General features: G+C 37.9%; 1 protein-coding gene across 5 annotated transcripts in view; it reads left to right on the forward strand.

The window, feature by feature from the left end:
• Positions 1-2,492: 2,492 nt before the first annotated feature.
• The window catches only part of WDR41 (WD repeat domain 41), a 204,438-nt gene continuing 182,640 nt past the window's right edge, over positions 2,493-24,290 (forward strand). For 4 of the 5 annotated variants that reach the window (XR_005356842.1, XM_038532488.1, XM_038532491.1 and 1 more), the window contains exons 1-3: positions 2,493-2,546; positions 2,894-2,950; positions 3,408-3,521. Coding sequence is in view for 4 of the 5 variants with exons in the window: in XM_038532488.1 (XP_038388416.1) it covers positions 2,508-2,546; positions 2,894-2,950; positions 3,408-3,521 (210 nt within the window). In the remaining variant the exon portion in view is untranslated. The remainder of the gene's footprint in view (positions 2,547-2,893; positions 2,951-3,407; positions 3,522-24,290) is intronic. The other variant, XM_038532490.1, reaches the window with a different exon arrangement.

Below are 24,290 nucleotides of genomic sequence, written 5' to 3' on the forward strand. Positions count from 1 at the left end.
TAGATAAATTTTTGCACTGTAATTTTCCAATATCTAGGATTGACTCTGGCATATAATAGGTGCTCAATAGATGTTTATTAAGTTGAATTTAGGTCATGTGTGTCAGTGTTAAAGCTCCCAGTTTATTGCACTTGCTGCTTGTCTGTTATATCTAGGGGAGTTACCAATGAAAAATACCATATATTAAGGGGCTTATATGATTATTAAGATAAAAAAACAAATCACTCCTGACAACAAGCAAAATAATGTTTTCATTCCCATAAAAAGAGACCATTCTCATCCTACGGTGAATACAGTACTCACTTGGAGTAAACTAGTCACCCATGGGAGGCTAATTACCTTTTCCGAAGAGCCCGGCTACCATGTAGTGTCTTACAAAGATAATTTAGTAAATGATGCCCTGGTATCTTGGAAGAGTTAATATGCCACTCTTAGAAACTCCAGTGACGTATTGTTTCCCACAATAGAGGAAGGAGCACACGCTTGCCAGGAAACCTACTATCTTAGATTTCCCTGTTGGAAGACTTAAGAGCTTCATTTTCGTTTTAAGCCTAGTGGCTTCTCTGAGAACTAGTTGTATGCCTTGAGACATTTCAGATTTGAAGAGTTATGATGAGAATTTTCTCCTCAGGTGTACTAATTCCATAGTAGGACCTCGAGGTTCTGGTAGGTGTTGCTTTGGATACCCTGCGTTGGAAAATTGCTGCTTCTCAAGGAGATAGTTTTCCCCTTTTACTTGTAGAAGAACAACCCTTGCCCCTATTCTGCTGTAGTTGAGGACCATGAAGATAGACAGCATGGTTTGGAAATCATAGTTGTAATCCTTGATCAGTTATTATTGAACCATGATCTCAGTCCAGTTACTTAGCAGCTATGAGCTTCTATATCCTCATCTGTTACCTGAGGTTCTTTCCCAATGCTAACCCATATCTAATAATATTATAAATCTGTATGGCTGACCAATGTGGGAAAGTCAATTTAAAATACTGCAATCAGGGATCCCTGGGTGGCTCAGCGGTTTAGTGCCTGCCTTCTACCCAGGGCGTGATCTTGGAGTCCCAGGATAGAGTCCCACAGTCCCAGGATCGAGTCCCACATCAGGTTCCCTGCATGGAGACTGCTTCTCCCTCTGCCTCTCTCTCTCTGTGTGTGTGTCTTTCATGAATAGATAAATCTTAAAAAAAAAAAGATACTGTAATCAGAGGCCTGGGCAGGCCTTTGTCTAATCTTTCTTTTAACGGATTGTTCTATTTTTTTTTTTTTGGTGGCTTTTTATTTTTGTTTTTGCATAGTTGGTAATACATCATTTGCAACTTCAAGTGAGGCCACAAGTCACATCTGTGAACATCTTGGCATCACTTGAACAACAGGATCTATGAGAACCATGTTGTTGCATTTGACTTTCAGATTCTTCGCCGTCAAATGCTAGTTTAGGGCATCTGAGGGAGAGAGGTGTTGGGAGCTGATACCGATGTATCTCATGATTGCATTGTACTTATTACTTCACTTCTACTGACTTTATAGAAGGTCCGCTGTGGGCCCAGGATGGCAGAAGATGAATGGGACGTGGCCTGTTCTTGGCATTTAGTTAATGGAAAACATCTATTGGATTTGTTTCTTCTTCCCTCGTCCTGTAGGCCCAACTGAATCCAGGACTTGGTGATACGAATGGCGAGCTTTCCTTCCTGAATGGCACCGTGGGAGCTAACACACTTCCCCAGGGCTCCAGGCTGATCCCTGCCTTCACAAGGAGGACCAGTATTGTTCCTCCAGTATTTGGGAGGAGAGGATCTGATTGTGAGTCAAGTCAAGTCAGCATTGTGTAAGGGGATGAAAAGGTGGGCACAAAACAGCCGTGCTCTGCTGAAGAGTTGCTACCACTGACACCATCCCTAACCTCCTTGTAATAGGATCCAGGGTTGGAAACTGCATTGGAATTATTTTCCAGGGTAGGAAAGGAAGATTGGAATATGCAAGAATTTAACTTTCTGTAGAAAACATGGCTGTACATGTTTTTATATCATCCAGTAAAGTATGGTTACTCCATGGATTCAACTGAGAAGGAGAAATTAGAAAATAGCTAGGCATATCCTTCTAAAGGAAGGTAAATTTTGCTTTGATTGACTGGATTTGTGTAGTACTAGTTCCTTGTATACAGTTAGCAAGACATGGATTGGATAGTCATAGGCATTGGATAGTCCATGGATTCAACTGAAAAGGAGAAATTAGAAAATAGCTAGGCATATCCTTCTAAGTCGGTAAATTTTGCTTCGATTGACTGGATTTGTGTAGTAGTAGTTCCTTGTATACAGTTAGCAAGGCAACTGGACAACTACTTAGAAGCTAGTATGTGGCAGTGTCAGTGTATTTATTTAGTTGCCAAGGCAATGCTAGGTGTTTATGACCACGTGGGAGGATGAAAGGAACGGGTGGCTTAGTGGCCGTTCAGGTGAGTGCATGGACATAGGCCAGAAAGTATTGCTGCTCATACCTCTTTTTATGTTTGGATGAAGGCAGATAGTTCAAGTCCAGAGGAAACTAGTGAAGTATGTGAAATTTTTTAGGAGGCTTCAGCTTCCTTCTCTCCCCTGACATTTTTAGTCAGGATCTTCTCCTTCAGATCCTTTTCCTTATTCAAAATAGGAAATTAGCTGTTGTCATTTACATTTCGACTAAATAGATTTAAAGCAATATGCTAACTCATCTATTTCAAACCCTTTAAGTTTAGTGTGGAAGGAATGTCTGTATCTTCATCAATTAAAAACTTAAACATTAGGAAGCAAATAAAATTAATGTTGGAGATAGAGTGTTTGCATAGGAGCATTCTTCAGTTTAAGGAAATTTTACCACACCTGAGACTGGCTCCCCAGATAAATCTACTTTACTTGTTTAGGGATGCCCCCAGAAGTTAGGAGAAAAAGGAGTGAAGAAAATATTCTTTGTGTTGAAGGTGAGACATGGATGAATTTTATTATTCTTCAAATGGTATATACATTCTTTTGTTTGTTGGACACATTTCGCAAGGAAAAAACAAAGGTATCAATTATAATTTCTTCCTGTCACAGTGTCCTGTCTTAAGAATCAGCTTTTCTAGAGTAACTAAGATTTTACAGATATCCTTAGAGATTGATTGCCTAAAAACTTCTGAGGCTACAGAGGTACTTTCTGCATTGTTGATTCCTCTTAGGTGACCCTGGGCTCCAAAGTCACTTGAGCCATTTATCTGTCTTTGAGTTTTAAAGTAGTCTTCGTGAATGCACTGCTCCCCTACAAAAACCCCCCACCTCTTTTTCTTTCCTATCTTTATTCCTCTGCTTTGAAATCCCCAGAGTCCATTTTTCTTATGTAATACACTGCTCTGAGCTTTTCTTTTTCCTTCCCTATGGTAATCCTGTTGTTCCCCACAGACAGGAAGTCCTCATCCTCCTGGCCCCAAATTTCTGCTGCCTCAGGGACACCTGGAGCTGGGATCAGGGCTGAGGAGGAGCATTAGGTGGACATGTTGCCCATGCATCCCTCAGGTAATTATGGTGAGGGGAGAGGGAGAATGGAGGATTAGTTGGGTATAATACAGAAAAGTCTGACCTGGAGCATAGGGATAGAGTGAGATGATGAAATCTAAATTTTGGGAGAATCACATCTGGAAGTTTGTCTGTATCTGCCTTTGGCTCAGGTCATGATCCTGGGGTCCTGGGATCGAATCCTGCATCAGGCTTCCTTCAGGGAGCCTGCTTCTCCCTCTGCCTGTGTCTCTGTCTCTCATGAATAAATGAGAGTCTGCTGTGTCTCTCATGAATAAATAAATAAAATCTTAAAGAAAATGTTCAACATCACTCATCATCAGGGAAATACAAATGAGAAATCACAATGAGATACTCACACCAGGAGGTCTCTGGGTGGCTCAGCAGTTTAGCACCTGCTTTCCGCCCAGGGTGTGATCCTGGAGTCCTGGGATCGAGTCCCACATCGGGCTCCCTACATGGAGCCTGCTTCTCCCTCTGCCTGTGTCTCTGCCTCTCCCACTCTGTGTCTCTCATGAATAAATAAAATCTTAAAAAAAAAAGAGAGATACTCACACCAGTTGGCCTGGCTAAAATTAATAGCTTAGGATACAACAGATGTTGGCGAGTATGTGTAGAAAGGGCAACCCTCTTTCATTGTTGGTGGGAATGCAAACTGGTGCAGCCACTGTGGAAAACAGTGTGGAGGTTCCTTAAAAAGTTAAAAATATAACTACCTGACAACCCAGTGATTGTACTACTAGTTATTTATCCAAAGGATACAAACATAGTGATTTGAACTATGGAAAGAGCCCACATGTCCACTGACAGATGAATGGATGAAGAAGAGGTGGTGTGTGTGCGTGCGCGCACACACACACACACACACACTGAAAGTCATCAAAAAGAATGAAATCTTGCTGTTTGCAATGATGTGGATGGAATGCACTTATACTAAGTAAAATAAGTCCGAGGAAGACACCATATGATTTCACTCATATGTGTAAGAAACAAAACAGATGAACCTAGGGGAAGGGAAAGAAAAATAAGATGAAAACAGAGGGAGGCAAACCATAAGAGTCTCTTAACTCTAGGGAACAAAATGAGGGTTGCTGAAGGTTGGTGGGGGAGATGGGGTATTTGGGTGATGGGTATTAGGGTACTTGATGTAATGAGCCCTGGGTATTATATGCAACTAATGAATCATGAAACTCTACCCCTGAAACCAATAATACACTATATGTTAACTAACTTGAATTTAAATTAAAAAAAGAACCTATTGAAAAAAACTCTACTAGATGCTAGGTAGGGTCTATTAAGGTAGGAAGGAAGGTCTTTGGTCATCTCATCTCATTATTGCTAGTCAAATCATTCACAGAAATTGTGGAGCAGATGGTTATTTAGCATCAGCTTAGACATTTTCAAGAGTCAGGAAACTCACTACCTGATAAGGTATCTCATTTCTTCAAATACATTCTCTCTCTCCCTCTCTCTCTCTTTTTTTTAAGATGTTATTTGTTTAAAAGAGCGATAGAGACTGTGAGAATGAGGGGGGGGGAGGGTGAAGGGAGAAGAAGGAGCAGATTCCCCACTAAGCAGGGATTCCCGAGGTGAGATTTGATCCCAGGACCCTGAGCCAAAGTCAAATGCTTAACTGACTGAGCTACCCAGGCACCCCTCTTCAGGTACATTCTTATATTACACTGAAACTGTCCTTCCTCTGTCTTTTCCTTGATATTCCAGAAAACAACTCTGTAACCTTTATTATTACTTGATAGGTCTTCCCATGTGTAAAGACAACTTTCCTATTGTCCTTCCTTTCCTAAAACCTATGAAAAGATAAGGGGCTGTGGTCAGAGATGGGAGGGTTTCCCAAGTTATCAAAATATGTCTTTAGTGGGGCGCCTGGGTGGTAATTAGTTGAGCCTCTGCCTTTTGGTTTTAGCTCTGGTGGTGGTCTTGGAGTCATGAGATGGAGCCCTGCATTGGGCACCACACTCAGTGTGGAATTTGAGATATTCTCTCTCCCTTTGTCCCTACTGCTTGTGCTCTCTCTTTCTCTAAAATAAATAAATCTTAAAAAAACATGTTTAGTCATCTTTATTAAATAGAAGACAGATTTTATCTGTAAGGAACATGGGGGAGGTCTTCGTTTTTTCCCCCTATCCCAGACATTTTTTGAGTGTTCATTTTTTAAAATCAGCATTTCTCAGTCTCAAGGGATGGGGTTTAAGTTTTGAAGTTTGAGAACCACTGTTTCATTCACTGTCCAGGTGAATTAAGTGTAATTGATGTTAATCCCAGGAATGAGTCTCACCTAGAAAATAATGTTGAGCCTTTCTGACCTCTCTGCTAATAGCCTTGGAACAGTCTTAAGTCTTTACTGACTGAATATTAACATCAACTCCCATTAGCTCTCATTTACAAGCCTTCTTTCCCCTTTTTCTTAGTCATAGATTTCTCAATTTTAGTTCTACCTTCTCCCTGACAGCACAGAAGTTGAGTTCTTTTTTTTTTTAAGAAAGCTACCAGTTTTATTATTTTTTAAAAGATTTTATTTATTTATTCACGAGAGACACAGAGAGAGGCAGAGAGGCAGAGACACAGGCAGAGGGAGAAGCAGGCTCCATGCAGGGAGCCTGATGTGGGACTCGATCCCGGACTCCAGGACCACACCCTGGGCCGAAGGCAGGCACTAAACCACTGAGCCATCCAGGGATCCCCCAGAAGCTGAGTTCTTTAAAGTCTCCTTATCATCAGCCCTCTAGGTTACTGCTGATATAGGATGGTCATCTGCTCCCAACATTCAAGTTTTCTGAGATTATTTCTATGCTCAACTGTTTATTTAGATTTCATTGCTCTTCAACCTTTATTTTCCTAGAGTTTTATATATATACAAACATTAATGTAACTCAACATGAATGGAATCCACTTTTAATTCCTTCCTCCATCTGATTATTTTTCCTTGGTTTATGATCCCTTCTAATCCTCATACATGTGCCTATTTAATTTTTAATATTTGTAGCATATATATGTCTTATATATTTGTTTTTATTATTATTTTATTCCTTTGTTTTTAGAGAGCACATGAGCTGGGGGGGGGGGGGCAGAAGGAGAGAGAATCTCATGCAGGCTCTATGCCCAGTGTAGAGCCCCATATGGCACACTCAGTATCACAACCCTGAGATCATGACCTGAGCCTAAATCAAGAGTTGGACACTTAACCAACTGAGCTACGCAGGCATCCCCCCAAAATAGGTAATATTTTACATTTTGTTTCTGTATATTTTCCACATTGGGGTATGTCTTCATATGTATAGTTTTAATGACTATAGCCCATATTCTTTTCTGATAAGTGTTAACTGTTTATTGTAAATATTGTTAAATATGTACACATATTTGTTTATTCAAAATACATATTGATTCCATAGGTTCGTCACTCAGTTAAGTATTAAGATTTGATGTATGAGTGTGTGTGTGTGTGTGTATGTGTGTGTGGATTAGAGAGAGAAAAGGAGATCTGTGTGAAAACAAAGTCACATACAGCTACAGCATCCAGTATGGTAATCATTAGCTACTTGTGGCTATTTAAGTTATTTTTTTTTTTTATTTTTTTATTTAATTTTTTTTTTTTTTGCTTTTTTTTATTTAAGTTAAATAAAATTAAAAGGTCAGTTCCTCCTTCACAATAGTCACATTTTCAGTGCTCAAAAACCACATGTGATTGGTGGCTACAATGTTGGTTGTCATTATAGAAAGTTTTATTGGTCAGTGCTGACTTGTAGCTTTCTAGGCCAGAGAGATAGAGAATCAGGTTGCTCTGCTTCTTGCTGAATTCCATGGGACTCTGCTCTGTGCTGTAGCGATGGAATTGAACAATGTAAGCGGACAATGAGTACTCCCCAAGGACTTTTGAAGAAATGCCTGTAAGTAAGAACTTACCTTGCCATGGGATTTCAAAGTAAAAATTTTAAAAATGAGGTTAAGGGGAAACAAGGTAATTTTGACTACCAAGGATAGAGAATGGGAGGGATGTGCAATTTGGGTCTACTGTTTCTGTGCCTGCTATGTATCATTACTTGAATCCACATTTCAGTGATTTTCTCTGTCAGTGGTAACCACAGAGTGCTTTTTATATAAGGGTTTAGATTGGATCTGTAGGTAAATTTGGGCTATACCTTGGCCATTTAGAGCAGGTATGTGAGAGATGTGGTAAGGAGTGAAGGAGGAGAGCAACTATGATTTGAGACAGATACATGTGTGTGCTCACGCACACACACTCACACACAGTAAGCTTCTCCAGCTCTGTTGTCACTGTTTTAGGAAAACAACTGTCTCACCACTTACAGCTTGTCTGGTGCCTGATCTGAAATTAGCCATACTTTCTCCCCAGGGCATCCTCAGATCCCTGAAGATCTCAAAAATGGTTATACCTCAAAACCCTGGGGACCTGGTCAGATGTGCTGTTACATTAATTATAATGCAGATCAGGATTGTGGATTCTGTATGCAGATGTGCATAGAAAGCCTGCAGATGTGCACGAAGAGAAAGCTGTTGAAAAGCTTGAATACACTGCACTGGTGCCAGGCATATTTATCACAGGGTAGTTACTGAGAATGCTTGATGGGTTTATTTCATGACGTAGGCAGTGTCAAGTATATAATGAGAGAGATTCAGTTGAGCTAGTAGGGGAAAAATAGGTATATATTTACTTCCTTCTGATACCCCTTCCCCTCCACAGCCCTCAGAGTGGGCTTATAAAAATTTTTGAAGTTTCAAATGGTGACTTAAGGTAACCAATGACTGTTTCTATGGGGACTTAAAATAATTCTAAAAATAGAAACTTACTTAAAAATGATAACCTGGTATCTTTGTTGTTTGCAATATTGAAGAATCACAAACTCATCGTGGACTTGGTTTGTTATAGTGACTATGAGAGGGTATTACTATTATAGCCATTAATGTTTAAGATTACAGAATATTCCAAGTATTTACAAATGTAGAGAAAATAGTACAATGAACTCTCATGTATAAATCACCCATGTCTAATAATTTTTTAAAAGATTTTATTTATTTATTTATTTGAGAGAGAGCATGAGCAGGAGGTGGGGAGGAGATGGGCAGAGGAAGGAGAAGCAGACTCCCTGCCAAGCAGGGAGCCATATGTGGGGCTCTGTGTGGGGCTTGATCCCAAGACCTTGAGATCGTGATCTGAGCCACCCAGGTGCCCCTCCCATATCTAATAACTTTTAAGATTTTGATTTCATTTGCTTTATTAATTCTTCTCTCCATCTTCTTCTCTGTTTCAGTATATTAAAGCATATCTCAGATGTACATATTTCAATTTACATCTCTAGAAATAGGAATATTCTATTCTTACCCCAACAATTAAGTTTTTTATTGTTGATATCATCTAGAAATCATATTTCTTTGACTATTTCAAACTGTCTTCTTAGTTAGAATCAGGTCTAAACAAGATCCATACATTCGATTTGTCTCTTAAGCCTTTTTATTTATTTTTATTTTTATTTTTATTTTTTTTAAGATTTTATTTATTCATGAGAGACAGAGTCAGAGACATAGACAGAGGGAGAAGCAGACTCCTTGCAGGGAGCCCAGCATGGGACTCGATCCCCAGACTGGGATCATGCCCTGAGCCTACAGGCAGATGCTCAACTGCTGAGCCACCCAGGCATCCTCCTTAAGACTTTTTAAAAACAATTCAGTAATACTTGGTACAGTTAAAGAGTTGGGTAATCATCATCATCCAGTTTTATAGTGTTTCTACTCTCCCCATTCTACTTGACCCATTTGCAGTCAAGCCTTGCTCCCACCTCTGGCCCATGGAAACCACTGATCAGCTCTCTTTTTGTATAAATTTTCCTTTTCTGTACATTTCATTTCTTAAGTCTTTTAAAATCTGTGATAGTGTCTTCCTCCCTTCCGTTTCCCCCCTGCATTCTGGATTGGTCTGCTTGCTTCTTTCTGGAGTTACCTAATTTGTTCTTTATTCCTCTTGTTCTTCCATATTTCTTGTAAATAGAATTTAGCTTCAGAGCAGAGCAGCATTATCCAGTAGAACTTCTGCAAGTGAAGGAAATGTTCTGTATCTGTGCTTGTGTTCTGTATATGTACTGTTGAATAGCTACATGTGTGGCTTTTGACTATTTGTGATTGAGAAACTGAATTTTTAATTTCACTTTTAAAATTTAAGTAGCTAGTTACACATGGCCATTATTGGTGAAGCTGTAGAGTCTTAATCAAATTTAGGTCCAGCATTTTCAAGCAAGAATATTTTATAGGTTGTGCTATATGTTTCATATTGGAACATGTCAGGAGACACACTCTGTTTGCTTGTCAATTTCAGTGATGCTGTGGTTGGCCAATGGGTTCTAATTATGACAACCTGATCTCCACTGTATGATTTTTTTTTAAGATTTTATTTATTTGCCAGAAAGAGTGTGAGAGAGTGAGCACAAACGGGAAGCAACAGGCAGAGGGAGAAGCAGTCTCCCCGTTAAACAAGGGACAGAACTCAGTCCTAGGACCCTGGGATCATGACCTGAGCCAAAGGCAGACAACTGACCGAGCCACCCAGGCATCCTTCCATAGTATGGTTTCTTATCACCATTTTAGTTAATGGTTTCATACATTTATAAATATTATGTGAAGCATTTGTTTCAGTAAGGCTTGCAAAATGGTGATTTTCTCATTCTGTCATCCCTTCCACATTTATTGGCTACAATTCTTTAGGAAGAACTTTATCAACTAGAGCTATTTGGTTAACTGAAATACATACATCTTGTACATAAAGGGCAGGATAAATGCTTATTTTTTTTCCATTTTCATTGCCAGTCTTCAGAATAAGTAGTGTGTGCCTTAGTTATTTCTAGTAGTGTTTAATGGAGAGATTTTAAGTATCATTATGAACTTGGGTTTATATATTTGGTGTACTTTAATCAGTTATATTTGTATATTTTTATATATATTGTATATTTTTGATGCTCAAAGTATCCCATCTTTGGAGCTCTTTCTGTTGGCTCATATGTTCTTTTGATTAAAACAGTAGAGAGCACTAATAATTAAGGAAATGCAAATCATAATCACTTCATATCATATTATCAAAAACCAAAACAAAAGAGAAAACAGCAACTGTTGACAAGGAACCCTTGTGCACAATTGGTGGTAAAGTAAAATATTACAGTTGTTATGGAAGACAGTAGTCTGGTTCATCAAGAAATTAAAAATATATTACTGTATGATCCAGCATTTCCCCTTGTGAATATATATACGCAAAGGAATTGAAAGCAGGGATTTGAAGAGGTATTTCTATAGCCCTGTTCATAGTAGCATTAGTTGTAATAGCCAAAATGTGGAAGCAGTCTAAGTGTCCATAGATGGATGAATGGATAAACAAATGCTTTAAAAAGGAAGGAAATTCTGACACATGTTACAACCTGGATGAACCTTAAAGACATTATATTGAGTGAAATAAGCCAGTTGCAAAAGGACAAGTACTATACGATTTCACTTATATGAAGTGCCTAAAGTAGTCAATTTCATAGAGACACAAAGTAGAAGGGTGGTTGGTAGGACTTTGGGGAGAATGGGAGTTAGTGTTCAATGGATACTGAGTTTTAGTTTTACAAGATGGAAAGAGTTCTGTGAGTGGACAATGGTGACGGTGATTGTTGTACAGCAGTGTGAATGTACTTACAACCACTGAATTGTACACTTAAAATAGTTAGGATGATACATTTATTATGCATATTTTACCACAATTTTCTTTAAAAGAAGTTTCTCAAAGTTCCATATGGGCAAAAGTGATTGTATTTGAATTTTATACTTTCATATTCTTCCCTGCTCAAAATAGGTACTCAGATTTTTTTTTTTTGAAAGTGTATCAGTCTAGGTTTTGATGACAAGAAACAGAAACTATCTTGCTGTTTTAAGCAAAAAAGGTGTATTGTAAGAATAATGGAGGATCATAGAAATGACAGGAAGCCAGAAAAGCAGGCTTAGAATGTGGGCAGGAACCAGAAGGGCCCAGAGTATAGGCAGCCATCAGTCTGGCCAACTAGTTGCTTTCATCTCTGGATACTGCCATCCCTACTGCATTCCTCTGTAATCAATCCTAATTGCACCTTTGACTTTGGGTCATTCTTCTAAAGTTCAGAGTTCTAAGCAACCCTGCCTTTTAGAGAGTAGAGAAAGGAAGGATCTGTTCTCTTTGGTCTCTCAGACCAGAGCATCTCACAAGACTACACACAAAATAGATTCAGCCAAATAGGAAAAGGATTTGATGCTGGAAAACTCCCATGGCAACATGTTCCCAGTCCCACGGAGGTTAAAAACTGACAACAAGGGATCCCTGGGTGGCGCAGCGGTTTGGCGCCTGCCTTTGGCCCAGGGCGCGATCCTGGAGACCCGGGATCGAATCCCACGTCGGGCTCCCGGTGCATGGAGCCTGCTTCTCCCTCTGCCTGTGTCTCTGCCTCTCTCTCTCTCTCTGTGACTGTCATGAATAAATAAATAAAATCTTTAAAAAAAAAAACTGACAACAAATATCCATTACTGATAGATGAAAAATGTATGTAACCTTTGCCTTGGGCAATTTGGCAAGAAAGTGTGGTAGAAAAGGTTATGGTGAGGCTGCTTGGGCATGTACAGGAAGAAGAAAGAGTCAGAGGGAAGGCTTTGACGGTAGACAATGGTAAGGAACAGATAGAGTGTGTGATAACTTAGAGAAAGCAGATAGGATGAGGATCCCAAGGACAGTCTCCATCATTTTACACAGGGCTGGTTCTAGTCAGCATATTTTTAGTGGCTCATCCAGGAAATGAAAGTTGGCTTGTCCAGTTGGGAGAAGCTAGATTTTTCAGCACATAATATACCCAAATACTTAAGAATTAAAACATAAAACAGTCTATAGTAAAAAGCCTTCTTCCCACCTACTCCTGCCTCCATACATCAAAATTGTCCTTCTTAACAGTAATTATTTGTTTTCTGTATATGCTGGAGCTTTTTAAAGTGCTTTATAAACAAATGTGATTATATATTCTCCCCTGCTTTTGTAAACAAATGGTAACATTTTGATTTTGTTCCACTGTTCTATGCAGTGCTTTTTTCATATATCTTTTTAAAAATAAATTTATTTTTTATTGGTGTTCAATTTGCCAACATATAGAATAACACCCAGTGCTCATCCCGTCAAGTGCCCACCTCAGTGCCTGTCACCCAGTCACCCCCCGCCCACCTCCCCTTCTACTACCCCTAGTTCATTTCCCAGAGTTAGGAGTCTTTCATGTTCTGTTTCCCTTTCTGATATTTCCCACTCATTTTTTCTCCTTTCCCCTTTATTCCCTTTCACTATTTTTTATATTCCCCGAATGAATGAGACCATATAATGTTTGTCCTTCTCTGATTGACTCATTTACTCAGCATAATACCCTCCAGTTGCTTTTTTCATATATCTTGAAGAGATTTCTACATCAGTACATAAAGAACTTTCTTATTCTTTTTTTTTAAATGAGTTTTACTTTTTTTTTTTTTTTATGATAGTCACACACACAGAGAGAGAGAGAGAGAGAGAGGCAGAGACACAGGCAGAGGGAGAAGCAGGCTCCATGCACCGGGAGCCCGACGTGGGACTCGATCCCGGGTCTCCAGGATCGTGCCCTGGGCCAAAGGCAGGCGCCAAACCGCTGCGCCACCCAGGGATCCCAGAACCTTCTTATTCTTCATAGTATTTCAGGATATAAGTTACATAAATCCCTATCAGTGGACATTTAGGTTCTTTTGATCTTTTTCTATTACAATTAATGCTGTAGTAAATAATCTTGAACATTTATCATTTCATATGTCTGAGTATTTCCTTTGAGTAATTCCTGGAAGTGGAGTTGCTGTGTCAAAGAGTTTTGCACTTTTATTTTTATATGTAATAACAAATTGTTCACCATAGGAGTATAACAACTTTCAGTTCCAACAACAATTTATGAGAATTCTGGTCTCCCCATGACTGAGGATGATTTTTTAAAAAAAGATTCCATTTATCTATTCATGAGAGACAGAGAGAGAGAGAGAGACACGGAGAGAGAGGCAGAGACACAGGCAGAGGGAGAAGCAGGCTCCTTGCAGGGAGCCCGACGTGGGACTCGATTCCGGGTCTCCAGGATCAGGCCCCGGGCCGAAGGCAGCGCTAAACCCCTGAGCCACTTGGGCTTCCCTGAGGATGATTTTTAAAGATTCAGCCCTGAGGTTTATGATTAGGAAAAGAGGCTGAATAGGAGTTATTTTTTTACTTTATTTCTACTTTGAGTCTTTGAAGAAGATATTAGAGGAGAGATGAGCGATTGGACAGTGAACTTGAGATGTGAAGAATAGAAGTACTTTGTTATTGGAGCAATAGGCACTTTCCCTCCTGAGGCCTCAAGTGCCAAACCTTTAGTTACACTGTATTAAAAGGTTTATAGGATGTGTCTTCTGGCTACATTTTTTCCACTCTCCTAAACTGACAATGTAAATATTTCATTGATTAATATTATTCACAGTTTATCTGCTTTATTGACATCCTTGCAATTCTTATGTGAATTTCAGTAAAATACTATAGCATTATTCCTCCTCTCCCCAGAAATTGGCAATTGACTGATTCCTAGCAGTTGGAAAATAAAATGGTTTCCAACTCTCAGATCTACTTTAGTTTAGGATTCATCTCAGGTGGTATGTCTTGGCAAAATTAAAATTCAATGAAGAATCAAGTTTTATACCTTTAAAATTTTCCTTCTGATATTAAAAAAGTAGTTAGTAATACCATCCTATTCTTTTACCAGTTCCACACTTTCATTTTAATTCTTTAGGTTTCAGAGGGAACATTTCCCCTGGCCAGCCTTAGGAACTTCCAGAACTCCAATGTTTTTTTTTTTTTTTTTTAAATTTTTTTTATTTATTTATGATAGTCACAGAGAGAGAGAGAGAGAGAGAGAGGCAGAGACACAGGCAGAGGGAGAAGCAGGCTCCATGCACTGGGAGCCTGATGTGGGATTTGATCCCGGGTCTCCAGGATCATGCCCTGGGCCAAAGGCAGGCGCCAAACCGCTGCGCCACCCAGGGATCCCCAGAACTCCAATGTTTTAAGTTTTACTTGAACCTCTTTTCTATGTTCTTCTTGAATTTACTCTTGCCTGAGTGATGACTAGTCACATACTAAGTCACTCCTTTGTTTTTATACGTAGTTAGATATAGAGCTAGAGAAAAATTTATGTAGTAGTATTTACCCTGTTTAGATGTACAATTCAGAGTTTTGACAAACATCTGCAGTCATGTAACTACCACCACAATCAACAAATAGAATATTTACATCACCCTCAAAAGCCCCTTTGTAGTCATTCCCCTTCCCCAACTCTCAATCTCTGATCTATTTTTTATCCTTTCAAGTTTTATCTTTTTCAGAATTCCAAATAAATGGAATCATGTATATAACCTTTGCATTTGTATTCTTTCATTTAATGTAAAGGTTTTTGAGATTGAGCCATATTGTGGCATGTATCAGTATTCTCTTTTTACTGTTAGGTAGCATTCCATTTGTATGGCTGTACTGAGGGCCATTATTTTTAGTGTGTTATTGTAAAGAGTGATTTGAGTATATTGGTCTGGTTTGAGTACATAGTTCAGTGATTTTGGTTCATTTGTGCTCAAGCCCAAGTTACCTAATGAGAGTTCAGTAGTGCACTCTGGCATAGGAATCTTAAATTTTCTTTAGGACTAGGCTATGTAGAAGACATCATTTGAGTTATACTTGGAGGCATGAGGAAGAATGCCATGAGAGAATCCCTGAAAGAGTGTTACTGAGCAATAGTGAGCATAATTATACATTAGACTCTGAGTTCCTTGAGGAACTTGTCTTGCTCTTTTCTTTTTTCCTTTTAAAAATTTAATCAGTTTCATTTTTTGAAAAAATTTTTATTTGTCTTTTCTGTGTTATGTTCCTTTCTCTAGTGCCCTTGTAGTTCCTTGACAGTTATTTGTTGAGTAAGCCAAATTTGTCCCTAAATGCTGCCAGGTTATGATGTTAATTTATTTTGTCCTTGAAGTATAGTGCTCTTAAAACCACTGTGCACTTTGGTTATGCCTTTTCCATCTCTTTCCTCTTTTCCTCTTTCCTCCTGTGGCTGTAAAGAAAGATTGTCAGCCTCCTACATTGTGTTACATTTGTGGCTTTAAAAATTTTTAAATTAAGGTTTCAATTTTAATTCCAGTATAATTGACATACAGTGTCATATTAGTTTCAGGTGTATAATATAGTGATTCAACAATTCCATACATTACTCAGTGCTTATCATGATAAGTGTACTCTTGAATCCTTGTCACCTGTTTCACCCATCACGCTCCTCCACCTCCTCTCTGGTAACCATCAGTTTGTTCTCTATAGTTAAGAGTTTGTTTCTTGGTTTGTTTCTCTTTTTTCTTACGTTCATTTATTTTGTTTCTTAAATCCCACAGATGAGTGAAATCATATGGTATTCATCTTTCTCTGACTGACTTATTTCACTTAGCATTATATTCTCTAGCTCCATCCATATTGTTGTAAATGGTAAGTTTTCATTCTTTTTATGGCTGAATAATATTCCATTGTGTATGTATGATATTAATATCAGCGGCAATATACATATGTATATCATATATCCCACATGTCCCTTATCCATTCATCTATTCATCTTGGGCTACTTCCATAATTTGGCTATTGTAAATAATGTTAGAGATGTATATATCCTTTTGAATTAGTATTTTGTTTTTTTTTGAGTAAATACCCAGTAGTGTGATTGTTGGATGGTAGGGTAATTCTATTTTTAATTTTCTGAAGAACCTCCATACTGTTTCCACAGTGGTTATGACAGTTTGCATTCCTACCAACAAGTACACGAGGGTTCTTTTTTCTCTACGTCCTTGCCAACATTTTTTGTTTCTTGTGTTTTTGATTTTAGCTATTCTGACTGGTGTGATGTGATAGTGCATTGTGGTTTTGATTTGCATTTCCCTGATGATGAGAGAAATGTCTGTTCCTGTCTTCTGTCCATTTTTAAATTGGATTATTTGTTTTTTTTTGGTGAGGAGTTGTGTAAGTCCTTTATATATTTTGGATGCTAACCCTTTATCAGATATGTCATTTGCAGATATCTTCTCCCATTCTGTAGGTTGTCTTTTAGTTTTGTTAATTGTTTCCTTTGCTGTGCAGAAGCATTTTATTTTGAGGTAGTCCTAATAGTTAATTTTTGCTTTTATTTCCATTGCCTTGGGATATAGGTCTAGAAAAATGTTGGTATAGCCTTACGTTAATACTTTTTGTTCTTTTCATCACCAAGTGCCAAAGCCCTTTTTTTATCCTTCACCTCCCCTTTTATGATGGGACCCTGTGTTTTGGAAGATTTTCACTATCATATAGCATTTATTAAATAAATAATTTTCTCATTTGGAAAATCAGTCAAGGATATCTATCTCGCTATCTAGCCAGCTATGTATCTGACAGTAATCTGAGCTTCTGATTAGTTAGAGATAACCACTGTTAACTGCATAGAGTTATAATTTCTACCAGGAGCCAATATATTTGTTTTAGTTAATCTCATTAAGGGAACATATGTAACTTGCTTTACTCTTTTTAGAAGTAATAATAATAGTTCGAGGTTGCTCATTACTGCATTTACACATCCCTAAATGTCTAGAGATAGGCTAGGTTTGAAGTTACTATTTGATTTCTTTTCAAGAATGCCTGATATGAATATTAACCAAATATTTTGAGAATCTGGACTTGTAGCTTACTTCAAACCATAGGAATTCCAAAGCCCTAAGGACAGGGCGTAGCATTATGCTTCAGCCCTCATCAGCAGCATTAGCAGTGAACCATAGTTGTTTGTGCAAATCTAGGTTGGGCCTTATGGAAAAGAAAAAAGAATTACATCAGACTGGACTCTTCCTATTGTTAATGCCAGGAAACGCAACCCAAACAAACTTAGGAAAAAGGAAATACATTGACTAATATAATTCCAAAGATCAGGTTAGCTTCAGGAATTACTTGATTGGAGCTCAAACATTGTTTACAAAGCCTTGTTCTTCCTTGTGTGTCTCTCAGATTTAACACTGTAGTGTCAAAATGAACCTATTACATTCCCAGGCAGGTGGTTCCCTATGGTTCTAGGTTGGCTAAAGCAGCTCCTATCTGTATCTTGCCTGGTTCAAGTCCAGTGGGAAAGAGAAAGGCTCTTCTTCCCAGGATTCCTAGCAAGAATTTGAGTGTCAAAGACTTTGACAGAAATACATGGTCATCTTATACAAGGGACTATGCTCAGGGAAATTATGCACTTGATTGTTTAGCCCAAAACCAATAAACCAAGGTGTGAAGCTCCATCAATGGGCTGGGAACTGGGGTGGGGAATTCTGCAGAGTCAACTTAGGATAAAGTTATCAAAGGAAGCAGGGGTAGGTATATGGTAGTCTAATAAGGCTATGCACCAGCATTTAACATGCGCTTATCATTTCCTATTTGCTAGGGACTGAGCTAGATACTTTAACAAGTGTAGTTTGATTTAATTTCATTCTCACAGTGAGATAGTTACTTCCCTCACAGTGAGGTAATTACTTCTCTCTCTGCTTTATGGTTAAGGAGACTATTTCAGAGAGGTTAAATCATTGCCTAGTTTCTTATAATTGGTAATTTCTAGAACAAGAATTCTAGGCAAAGTCTTTCTGAACCCAGCTGTAGTATTTCCCATCACTGTCTCTTTGGTGTTCAAAAAATATCCTCAGCAGTAGCTGCAGCATCACTGGAAAATGACTGTAATCTCTCTAAATAATTATTTTTAAGATTGAAACCTTCACTTGGATGTGTTTATAAAATGATGAATTACATTATTTTTAATTTTTCCTTGTGTAGGCCATATGGGCTGCATTCATTCATCTAATAAATATTTGTTGGGTCCCTATTTTGAGCGAGATAGTGTTGTAGGAACTTAGGATAAAGTAGTGAACAAAACAAGTAACTCTTCTCAAGGAGCTTATATTCTGGTATAGACGGAGACATATAAAGAGCTATATAGTGCGAGATCAGGTGATCTTGAGTCTTCCCTTTTAACTTAGATTATTGAAGGAGCTTCAACCCTCACAGACATTTGCTGGGTCAGGCACAACCATGAAATTTCATTCATAGTTTATCTAGTATTGACTCATAAAACTACTCACTGCAACTGAACTCAGATGAAGGCCAGAAGCAAGGTAGAGGAATAAGGTAACTATCTAAAATCAGTCAAGCTATAAGGAAAGCCAAATGAATTAAACATTCCTTTTTTTTTAAAGATTTTATTTATTTATTCATGAGAGAGAGAGAGAGAGAGAGAGAGATATGCAGAGACACAGGCAGACAGAGAAGCAGGCTCCATGCAGGGAGCCTGACGTGGGACTTGATCCCGGGTCTCCAGGATCACGCCCTGGGCTGAAAGCGGTGCTAAACCGCTGATCCACCTGGGTTGCCGTAAACATTCATTTATATTCAAAATGTCTTTTCTTAGTTTTCTGGTTTTTTGGAAAGAGTTTTTTCTTTACTTCCAATCATTTCCTTCCCTCCATACACACAAAATTATAGATTGTTTAGAGCAGTGATTCTCAAAAGGTAGCCTTCGGATATCTAGGGTTCCCTTTTAGGAGGTTGGGGGAGATTAAAACCATTTTTAGGGATCCCTGGGTGGCGCAGCGGTTTGGCGCCTGCCTTTGGCCCAGGGTGCGATCCTGGAGACCCGGGATCGAATCCCAGGTCGGGCTCCCGGTGCATGGAGCCTGCTTCTCCCTCTGCCTGTGTCTCTGCCTCATTCTCTCTCTCTCTGTGACTATCACAAATAAATAAAAATTAAAAAAAAATAAAAAAAAAATAAAAAAATAAAACCATTTTTATTATAAGACAAAGATGTGATTTACGTTTTTCACTGTGTTGACATTTGGTCTGTTGGTGCAAAAGCATTGGGGGATATAACTGCTTATGTTGTAGAGTGAATCAATACAATGATACCAAACTATACCAATAGTCATGGTACAGTTAAAAAAAAAAAAGGAAAAGAAAAAGTTGCACTTTTAGTTGGATACTTAAGGACATTTTGATCAGTAAAAAATTAATTTTATTGAATCTTAACTCTTGAGTATTTTTTTTTAATATTCTGGGTGAGGAAATGAGAATCATGCATAAAGCACTTTGGCCTGCATTTCAAAGTACAGTGGCTCTTGAGGAAAAGCGCTTGTGTGATTGAATTGACCTAGCTGCTTTTTTCATGGAATACTATTTTTACTTGAGAGAACAAATGATAAAGTGTAGCTATTTAGAGTTGAGTATTTGGCAGACATTTTCTCAAAAATGAATAGTGATCTTTCAAGGGAAACAACTGATAGTATTTGTTGTCAATGATAAACATTTGACCTCTCAAGTGAAAACTAGAAATTTGGAAAACTTGTATTAGCCACAGTGAGCTTGATAGTGTCCCAATATTTAAAGATTTTTCTGATGAGATTCATGGTTAATTCATGAATGTGATTTATAAATATTTTAAATAATGAAATGTGTCAACATTGGAAAGATCTATGTAAGTCACTAACCTGATCTTGTCCATCTCCAATTGACTTTTACTTCACTCAACATAATACCTTCCAGTTCCATCCACGTCAAAATAGTGAAAGAGATTATAGGGGAAAGGAGGGAAAAGGAATGAGGAAAATTTAGAGAGGGTGACAAAACAGAGACTCCTAACTCTGGGAAATGAATAAGGGGTAGTGGAAGGGGAGGCAGGCGGGAGGATGGGATGACTGGGTGACGGGCACTGAGGAGGTCACTTGATGGGATGAGCATTGGGTGTTATACTATATGTTGGCAAATCAAACTTCAATAAAAAATATTAAAAAAATAAAAATAAACTGATATTGACAAATGACCAATGCATGATGGTACAAAATTATGCAAGTTAGAAGATCCAAAGTTCAAGATAAACCAATATATTTTTAATGTAAAGAAGTATGAAAATTTCATCGATGTGGTTTCAGATTTCATATTGCAGCTTTTTTTTTTATTAAAGTAGAATATCTCCAATTATTCAAAACAAATGTTAAAATAATCTATTTTTCAACTTCATATCTGTCTGGGGCTAGATTTTCTTTATATACTTCAGTCAAAATAATATGACAAATTCAGGTGTCTTCTGTTAAAGCAGTCTTCTCATTAAGTTTTTTTTAAATTTATTTTTCTATTTATGATAGTCACACACACAGAGAGAGAGAGAGAGAGAGAGGCAGAGACATAGGCAGAGGGAGAAGCAGGCTCCATGCACCGGGAACCCGACGTGGGATTCGATCCCGGGTCTCCAGGATCCCGCCCTGGGCCAAAGGCAGGCCCCAAACCGCTGCACCACCCAGGGATCCCAAGTTTTTTTTTTTTGAGGGGGGAATACATTTACTTTAAACTTTTATTTATATTAACATGTAATGGGTTTATTTTTATTTTAAAATTATTATTTAGATTTTTAAAGTTTTAGTTTCTCATAGTACAACTCTTAAAATAATCTATAAAAAAAGCTATTTGAGGTCCTCAATAACTTTTAAGGGATCAAGAAAGTTTGAGAACTCACATGTTGAGAACTGCTGCCTTAAAGGGCTGTTTTATCCTTCCAAGGATCAAAAGATTGTGTTTCACTTCTCTACTTTTTCTGCATAGTGAACCTAACTGAAGAGTTCCCCACAGAACTGAAAATTTATCAAGGAACTCTATATTTAGGTGACAGAATTTACAGATCGTTCTCTGATTATCAGAGTCTAATTTCTAATAATTAAAATCTTGTAATATAAATCACTGGAGCCTTTTATTAAAATTAGAAGATTTCATTTCAGGATGAGGCTGAAGTCTGTCTGGGTAGGGAGCAAGTGTAGGGCCAAGAAATATCTGTCATATGTACTCCAGCTAATGAATGACTCCTGCCTCTAGAGCTCCTCACCACGTTGCCTCTAGCTCACACCATTAGACCCCTTCCCCAAGCCCCTAAAGTAGGAGACTCCTCCAAACTCTGTGGCAGGTAGCAGAAGAATGGGAAACCATAGCTGAAAGACCCGTGTTCTTGGTTTAAACTGTGAATGCTCTTTCCCACTGAAATATGCGAAATACCATTCGTGGTTCACTTCTATGAGAGTTACACGTGGATGGAATAGGCATTTGTGGGCTTGCCTGGAAGCCTTAAGTGCCCTAAGTTCCAAATAAAATGTTTAGGATTTAACTTTTTCATAGTTGGGAACTGCTTCTACTTTAAAAACTATTTTACATTTTATTTTATTTTATATTTTACATTTTAAATCAGGATAAATATTATCATAGGGACAGGTAGAATTAAGAATGGTCTTACAGTAGTGAAATGGAGTAATTTTATTCTTTGTAAGACTGAATGATGGAATTTCAACCACAGGTTATGAAATTAAGCCTACAGGCGATATGTAAAACCAGGGTATTGATCAAGAAGTGCCTGAATCCCCAAATTTTATAAAATGGCATCATATTTCTCTGGGCTGTTGGCATTCAAAAAAAATAAACATTCCACAAAATTGCCTATTTTCTAGTTAAACTGATGTCCTATAACTGTATCTGAAAAGCTAAGTTGTAATTTTGAGGACACCATGGATGAAAGAGAAAAAAAAATTACTACCACTAGTAACAGATGTGAAATTACATTAGATAAATATAATCATTAGTTTCAGTCTCACCCTGGTTAATTTGTTTGTGGAAATGTGCAACCCATTATTCATTAGATAATTTTTCACACATTGATTAGAAAGCCATGTCGAATTGTGACCCTGCACATTTGGGCTTACCTATTTCGCAATGAAGTATACCGCTTACAATAGTGGAAATGGGGGACAAAATGTTTATCTCAAGCTGATTTTGTGCCAATAAATAAAGTAAATCAATAGCCAGTGAAGTGTGAACAACATTTCTCTGCTGTATAATATGGTTTTGGGGGCAATTTGACATGCTACAAGGGGAAACAAGGGTCTTGAACAGAAAGGTAATAAAAGCAAATCATGCTGGTAACTGTTATTGAAGTCCTGTATTTTTCTATACTTGGGCAGCTTTAAGATGTGAAAAATAATGCACATAAAATTATAAAAATATTGAGGCAACTTTCCCCCATATTTATAAACATTCTTTCTTATAGCTGAACTTGATATTATTGGTCATGCATTCTATACCTGTGACAAATCTTTTCTATTTTCTATTTGATCTAATTTAGTGCACAAATTCAGATAACTTTAATATATTTATAGCAAATAGAACACAAAGACCTTAAATTTCCAATAGACTTTATTAGCACTCAGTAAGACTTCATCTGAATTTTACTTTTCAATATTCAGATAACTACATACAGTAATAAAAAAACCTCTTATATTAAAAAATATTTTTTTTGTCCTGCAAAAAGCTTCAAAGAGAAGCCCCCATTTTATCATCTTGCACATTTTTTTACCACTCCAAGCACCACAGAACCATAGGAAAGTGAAGTTCTTTTCTAATTCTCTGAAGAATAATGATATAAGTGCATTTATAAAGTATATCTTCTTGCCAGTTTGAACCTCTGACGTTCATTTTAAATTAAGATGAAAGTAACACATTTTTCCACATAATGCAGGCTGTATTCAAGTAATTAATGGTTAATTAAAAGCAGTTTTTTCTGTAGCTCAGACAGCGAAGGGCTATGCTATGTTACCATAGAAAGGAGGAGGTTAGGGTCTGTGATTTCTAGAAGAAGCATTTTGGCCCTCTTGGTCTAAAATAAAATCCTAGCCAGGGAAGACAACAGTTTCAAAAGAGAAATGGTTGCTGGTGTCACAGAAATTGTATTTTGCTGCCCAGGAATGTTACTTCCTTGACAAATTCTGTATACTATTAGAATTTCAGAAAATCATTGGCATTTTGATAATGGATGCTAAGAGGAGCACCTGGATGGCTTAGTTGATTAAGTGTCTGACTCTTGATTTTGGCCTCGGTCATGGTCCTAGGGTTGTGGGATTGAGCTCCACATTGGGCTTCATGCTGGGCATGGAGTCTGCTTGAGATTCTTTTTCTTTCCCCTTACCCGCTTCTTGCTCACTTGATCAAAAAAAAAAAAAAAAAAAGAAAGAAAAAATAACAGGTGCTAATATATAGTATATTTATTTATAGCCAATGGCTTGATTCGTGGAAGAGTCCTATATATATATTATTATATATAATATACAATATATTAATATATAATATATAATTATATATATAAAATATGTACATAGAATGCTTATTTTGACATTATTCCTCCTCTACCTTTTTTTGTTTGAACAAGGGCTTCAGTCTACTATAGATGATTTTTAAAAATCTAGATTTAAAAACAACTGATGTTAGCAAGGATGCAGAGAATGGGCAACCCTCTTACACTGTTGGTGGGAATGCAAACTGGTGCAGCCGTTTTGGAAAACAGTATAGAGCCTCTTCAAAAAGTTAAAAATATAACTACTCTATGACCCAGCAATTGGACTACTAGTTATTTATCCAAAGGATACAAACATAGTGATTCGAATGGCCAAATTATGGACAGACTCAGATGTCCATTAAAAGATGAATGGAGGGGATCCCTGGGTGGCCCAGCGGTTTAGCGCCTGCCTTTGGCCCAGGGCGCGATGCTGGAGTCCCGGGATCGAGTCCCACATCAGGCTCCCAGCATGGATCCTGATTCTCCCTCCTCCTGTGTCTCTGCCTCT

This window comes from Canis lupus, chromosome 3, assembly GCF_011100685.1.
Source record: "Canis lupus familiaris isolate Mischka breed German Shepherd chromosome 3, alternate assembly UU_Cfam_GSD_1.0, whole genome shotgun sequence".
Lineage (NCBI taxonomy): Eukaryota > Metazoa > Chordata > Mammalia > Carnivora > Canidae > Canis > Canis lupus.